General features: G+C 35.3%; 1 protein-coding gene across 3 annotated transcripts in view; it reads right to left on the reverse strand.

The window, feature by feature from the left end:
* The window catches only part of LOC125678106 (ankyrin repeat and IBR domain-containing protein 1-like), a 38219-nt gene extending 32523 nt beyond the window's left edge, over positions 1-5696 (reverse strand). Inside the window, exons 1-7 of one of the 3 annotated variants that reach the window (XM_056153794.1) lie at positions 5587-5696; positions 4851-5099; positions 4443-4635; positions 4037-4093; positions 2353-2478; positions 1992-2048; positions 1784-1901 (exon numbers count right to left, since the gene is read on the reverse strand). In XM_056153794.1, coding sequence (XP_056009769.1) covers positions 1784-1901; positions 1992-2048; positions 2353-2478; positions 4037-4093; positions 4443-4635; positions 4851-5038 — 739 coding nt within the window. In that variant the 5' untranslated portion in view covers positions 5039-5099; positions 5587-5696. Of the gene's footprint in view, positions 1-1783; positions 1902-1991; positions 2049-2352; positions 2479-4036; positions 4094-4442; positions 4657-4850; positions 5100-5428; positions 5524-5586 lie in introns of those variants that run through there. The other 2 variants (XM_056153792.1, XM_056153793.1) reach the window with 2 other exon arrangements.
* Positions 5697-7108: the final 1412 nt, after the last annotated feature.

The raw sequence follows: 7108 nt of genomic DNA on the forward strand, positions 1-7108 counted from the left end.
GGTACCAACACACCATTAATGAATTTAATTTCTTTGTTTTTTTCTTGTGCACCACTGAGACATACATAACGTGTATGATAATATTATACCTGTCTCTGAGCACCACTACATATGGTCTCACTAGTAAGCTTAATGGGACTTCTGATAAAATTCTCAAAACTATTTGATTGAAAGCCTCCAGGAATTAGAATGAAAAGAAGAATACCAGAAACTGTACATAATATGCCCGTCACAAGTCTATGTAGTGTGTTTTTCTTAAAGACCCGTTTCATGATCGCAGTTACTGAAAAATTAGGTAGGGCCTAATCCAAACAGATGTTATTTACCTGGAGTGACCGGGGTCCACCTTGGCAGTAATTGCTATACACAAAGAAACTACACTATCAGTACACATGAAACAAGCATGGTTTTCACCAAATCTTGGAATGTCTAATGCACCTCTGTCATTGGATTCAGAACAATCCCTCTCAATTAGAGAGTCCAGTACTCGTTCAATTAGAGAGTCCAGTACTCGTTCAATTAGAGAGTCCAGTACTCGTTCAATTAGAGAGTCCAGTACTCGTTCAATTAGAGAGTCCAGTACTCGTTCAATTAGAGAGTCCAGTACTCGTTCAATTAGAGAGTCCAGTACTCGTTCAATTAGAGAGTCCAGTACTCGTTCAATTAGAGAGTCCAGTACTCGTTCAATTAGAGAGTCCAGTACTCGTTCAATTAGAGAGTCCAGTACTCGTTCAATTAGAGAGTCCAGTACTCGTTCAATTAGAGAGTCCAGTACTCGTTCAATTAGAGAGTCCAGTACTCGTTCAATTACATTTGTATTGTTCAGACGTTGGTCCTTTGCTAAGTTATTACCGTATCTGATCATTTTTCTCCTAATTCTCTGCGACACAGTATCATTTCCTAGTAATCCTAATGTGAACTAGAAGGTTTTGTGGACAAGATTTGATGAATAGGAGTCATTCTGCCATATCAAGTACTGGCTTAAAATCAGGGATCTACAGTATACAGATGTCATTGGCCGGTTACGGGAAACTGACAAGAAGAAAATCTTTTCACCCTTTTTGTTGTTCGTTCTGTATATATTAGACTTCATTTTTCCTAACTTCTTTAAAGTACCCAATATGAAATAGTAATCAGTGTACGAATTAAATGACCATATATTCAGCATGATACAAATGTACATGTATTTAAAATGAACATTTCCAAAAAGAAAATTGAAAATTGTCAGTAACAATTTTAAACAAAGACCTAGAGGATGGACTATGTGTCCACTGATCCATAAGGTAGCACACCATTGCTCTATTAAATAATTCATTTTAATTTTCTAACAATTTCACACAAATATGTCAAATTTATATCAATGCAAGAGTTAAATACACTAAAGACAAGGCATACAATATGAAATTTTGTTTGTTTAAAGAGCCCTTTGCAACCAATCCAAAACCAAATTTTTTTTTCACAGTAAATTGACCTTACTTTTAGAGTATTCAAATCACAATTGTGCAACTTTAAAATATTGTGCAGGATTAAAAACGATAATCTTATTCCACCCTGACTGAGCACCATATTGATCTACGATAACTTAATAATACTAGGCGAGTTTCTTATGACAATGTACCATTGCGAGAAAAAACTGTTTGAGGGAATGAACTATTTATCGAGAATAAATGTGCTGGCCTGGGAACAGAATGCTGAATGATTTGAATGAAACGGTTTGGTATGGAACAGTTCACTTAGTGTAGTACTAGGTTTCACCGTCTGTATCACTATTACAAGTACTAACCATGATTACGGAGCAGTGCCTCGGCTGTAAATAGCGGAACGCTTAGCATGTCTGCTGTTTCCACCAGCAGCTGATCTTTAGCCTCCTGTAAATCCTGGGCTCGCAGTCCACTATACTCCTGTAATATTCAGTCAAATGAGAAACTGCTTCAATTTTTACACTCAAAAAGCAAAATTAAAATATGTATGATTAGAACTCTGTTCTGTACCTCAGGTTCCATAATGGATGCCACATCCTCAGTTTCATCATCATCATTCCCAACACTCTAAAATACCAAAAAAATATCTTTACAAATCAAATCTATTACCTCAGATTCCTCATCCAAATCATCCATCTATTTTTACTAATGGACCGTCACATCTGTTTTTACTAATGGACCGTCACATCTTCTGTTTTTACTAATGGACCGTCACATCTTCTATTTTTACTAATGGACCGTCACATCTTCTATTTTTACTAATGGACCGTCACATCTTCTATTTTTACTAATGGACCGTCACATCTTCCATTTTTACTAATGGACCGTCACATCTTCTATTTGTACTAATGGACCGTCACATCTTACTTACAGAGAAGACCATCTTGGACTCCAGATACAGGGCTATTTCTGCATGGCCACCCTCTTCTGCACAGTCACAGGGGGTCTGTCTCTCCTTGTTCTCTGTGAAAAGTGGGGCTCCTGATTGGACCAACTTCTGCAAGGAAAATCAAAGGGAATTCTCAATGTTACTGCAGTACGTGTTAAAGGATAGATTGATGGTGCAGACAATCATTTTCTGCTCCATGCTGCAACATATCATTAGTGAAGCTCACACACTTGGCACGTATCAAGAGTCATTTTCTGTAAGCATAAATGTATTGTTCGATACAAATCAACATTTCCGAGAATCAGGGGGAATTATTTTTGAATTTCACCTCTTTGTATTCTGGGCATTTCATAACTATCAATAGGTAGAGCTTGCACATCATCCAAAATTAAGGAATCAAATTCCAACTTAAGTTCTATGGAACAATTATGTTTTTGTTTTTACAAGATTCAGATAAGACAGATACGCTGTTGCCATTGTAATTTTAACATTTACTTTAGGTCATATTAAACTAAAACGTTAAACGTAAAAGTTTGAAAATAGTTACAGTTCCTCAATAACCAATTATTGAATATAGATCTCACATACCTGACACAATATTGTCTAAATATAGATCTCACATACCTGACACAATATTGTCTAAATATAGATCTCACATACCTGACACAATATTGTCTAAATATAGATCTCACATACCTGACACAATATTGTCTAAATATAGATCTCACATACCTGACACAATATTGTCTAAATATAGATCTCACATACCTGACACAATATTGTCTAAGTCATGTCAGGTTAAAATCCCTTTATCTTTTATTTGAATAACACAAGTTAAATATGAGTGATAATTTCTGGAGAACTTTGGACTGGTAAGTTTTTCTGTAGACTGGTTGAAATTATACCCTATCAGCCTGGCTGGACTGGTGACATAAAAAGTTAGTCTCAAGCACTGCTAAGTGATTGCAGGTACTGTGCAAATACTTAATGTTAACTAAAAGATATTTCCAAAATAATCAATAACATCTGTTTCTATGGAAACATAAAAATACAGCAACCATTAAAACTGTGACCATGAATTCTTTGTTAATCAGCATATTTTACTAGCCAGACTGTAAAGACACAGATAATATAGTACCAATATATGTTCAAGTACAGTCATTCTATTTCTTTGCTCGTATGTACTACATCTAGGATATTACTAGCAAATATGACATTGTTTTTATGCTTTCACTTTAGTAAAACATTTCTTTCGATAGTATTTTGTATTACTTACATTGCATGTTCAATGATCTTGTTCAGATTTCCACATTTAAAAAACATACTAGAATTAATGCTTTTGGTAGCTGAAAACTCTGATTCAATATGTTCGTAAAAGAATTCTCAGAAAAACTTGTATGATATTCTTGTTTAATAGATCAAAAACACTCATCACAAAAAGTTTGATGCCATTCTATTTACTATTGAAGAGAAATCACGAAAAAATCACTAACCCAGACTTTCAAGTGTACTACAATCACCACTTTCCCTCACATATATCTCAAACAGTATGACATTTGTGCCCACTAAAAGGAGTATAACCAAAATTGGTGACAAGCCATTTCCCGATTTTTCTCATATTGTTTGACGCTTACAGAGTGACTCTAAACTTTTGATGAATACCTACTTCTACACAATACTTCAGTCCTGATAAGGCAGCATAATGGAGGGCTGTGTTGTCATTCTGAAAAGCACTAAATCCATTCAATGCATATTCATCACATTTATCATATCTGCTATGGAGGTTACAAATTTGGGTTTTTTGTATGTGTAATTTTCTGTTAGCAAAAATTTACTAAAATATTCAATGTATTTTTATAAAAATTTAAAGTTCAAATCAAATTTGATGGAGGACTCAGGATTCATAGCGGTGGAGTGAAATTAGCTTATTCTCTGCATGGGTTGACAATTTCTGAATGCTTTTTCACATGTAAATTTATATAATCAAATGCCTAATGGGCAATCTTTTAAATAAAATTTGAAGTTTCTGAAAGATTACATGCCGATTTTAGTAGCATGGCAGTTGAACAAACCTCATCTTGAGAGCCTAGGTCTACCCTTTCCCTTTCCCCATCTTCAGTTTCAGGCCCCCTCCACTTCAGCAGAATCAGAAGACAGTCCAGCCTTTTCTTCTGGACAGGGTAAAACTGGGCATTCTCTGCCTTTTCCATACAGACACAGGTAAGACTGGTTTCCTTTTTTCCATTTGTTTTATTTGGATTGCCACTGTGGTCATGCAGAAAAATCCTGACAAAATGAATTAAAACTTAACAGGATTTGATCATCAGCCGAAGAAAATCACTGTTCTCAGTTTGTTTCATATTAACCACCGAAAAGGAATTCTAATGAGATATAAAAACTCATACATAACATGCCCCCTGAGGGCCCTTGATGAGTTGATTGGTGGCTAAATAAATCATTTCACTTTTAAATAATACTACCTTAACAGGCTTTTCATAGAATGTTTTGATGCATAATGCAATGGTGTTTCATGGTTGTGGTGGTCGCCATAGGAACAGTTTGGGTCAAGTCCCTTCCTGAGGTCACTGTTGCTGTTGTACAGGTGTAGAGCTGCCACTTCATCTCCATTACTCAGGTGCTTGCGGAACTTGGACGATGAACTCCCCATGCCGAGGGCTATCTCTCACTTCACCCATCAATTACATCTTGCTCCAGGCTCATCTCACATTCTGGATATGAAATTACAATTTTAATATCATACAGATATCAAAGTTTCTGCAAATTCCATAATCAATAATGGAATTAAATGGATTAATTATTTTTAAACAATCTAAGCAAAAACCAGAAAATGTGTCCGACTATCTAATTAACATCAGAGCATGGCAGCTAACACTTGCCATGCCTCCATTGAATTCCCTAAAATTCCCAAAATGATACGAGCCCAATCAAAAATTAGAAATTATTAATGTCAGTGTTATGCATGGGTACTAAAATGACGCATCATTAATTATTTTTCTTATAAAAGTCAAATGACTGTATTACTATATATACAGTATACCAAACACAACTATCCTGTCGATCTCTGAACAGCTGAGACAAAGAAAAATCAAGTAGGCCTACACATTGATTAGCGACGTTCTTTTCATAACGAATAAAAAAAATTAGCGACAATTTACTGCTCCTTTCTTTAAAGAACATGTTTTTTAAGTTACCCACCCAAGTAAGTGTTGTCGAAGCCATCAAAACAAATAATGCATCAATTTATGTTTTTCTCTCATTTTGATGTATTTCCTGTGCTGTGACACAAAGTTGAAAAAAAGTTAGTCGGAAGAAAACGGAACATTTCTGCTGCATTTCTCTTTTTGAAAAGTAATCCGGTCACCTTACTAAACTGTTATTCGTCATATGCTGAAAGTATTCCCAAAACATGATATTTTTAATATTTGACATTTGTAATTTGAAATATTTTGAAATATTATTTCTGACACGTTCATTTAAGCCCCCTCCCCCTTCTCTTGAATGATGGTTTCCCACACAATAATGAAAAATGACAACATTTAATCAGCTGAGAGCTTTAAAACACAAGCAATTAGCAACAAGATAGGTGTCCCCTTTTTAACAATAAACCCTTACCATTATTTTTACATGCAAAGTTTGATTCCCCACCCCCTCCCCCTCCAGGCTACGTTTAGGGACCAGTCAATATCTATTTGGGGGTTGGTATCGGTGCATTCCATATTACTTTTAAAAAAAACTATGTCCTATCTTCTAAAAATATGCAAACAAAGTTGCTGTCCTACATCAGATGTGTAATTTAAAAAAAAGTGTGTGTCCTATATCTAATAAATATGATTAGCAACAATTTTACTTCATTATCATTGAACATACAGATCACAAATAATTTAGTCCTTGATTGTCTAGCTGGAACCTTCACCCCCTAGCTGACATGTAAATTTCCTTTTCACTTTTACTATCACCTTTACTATCATCAGCACCATCAGCATCAAATCTCATTACTTTCAAATTATTTTTGTTTAATTTAGTGCTACAATTTGCACAGTTTTTATTACTGTTTTAGTGAATTGTTGTCTCAAGTACATACAAGTATTTTGCACATCTCAGTATTCTCTATCAAAATAGCAAAGATATGTTTAGATCGACAATAAAATAAATTATACATGGTCTGTATCCTTCAAGTTATGACGAACACGATGTACATGGGGTACCTGTAAAGTGAGAAACGAAATCGAAACGAAACGAAACGTACCGAAACGAAACGGAACAGATTGTATAACCGAACATTTTTAATTATAATAATTAAAAATGGTATCTTAGGCCCCTGTGAAAGTTACCACATATAAATAAAATTCGCCTCCTCTTTGATGTAGGTTTTCGGCTTGACTGTTACAAAGTTTTAAAAGCTGGAAAAGAGGGGGGGGGGGGGGGTAAGCACAAAGTATTAAATGCTATGTACAATTAGTTTCGAATCCATAAATTTCAGAACCGAGGGTTACAGTCTCAGAGATCTGGGGAAACACACTATACGAGGGGTGGGGTCGCCGACGTTGGATCCGCCTTTGGGCATAGATACATTGTTTGAAGAAGCTGGTGTCTGAGAAAATTGAAAGCAGGAAGAGCTCTTATAACCTCTTATTTTATCTCTAACTGCTGAGGTGCGAGTACTTTCAATAATGGAAGAACTCTATACATTTGGGGTTTTGCTAAGACGGGGAATTGA

The sequence above is a fragment of the Ostrea edulis genome, chromosome 2 (assembly GCF_947568905.1).
Source record: "Ostrea edulis chromosome 2, xbOstEdul1.1, whole genome shotgun sequence".
NCBI classification, from domain to species: Eukaryota; Metazoa; Mollusca; class Bivalvia; order Ostreida; family Ostreidae; genus Ostrea; species Ostrea edulis.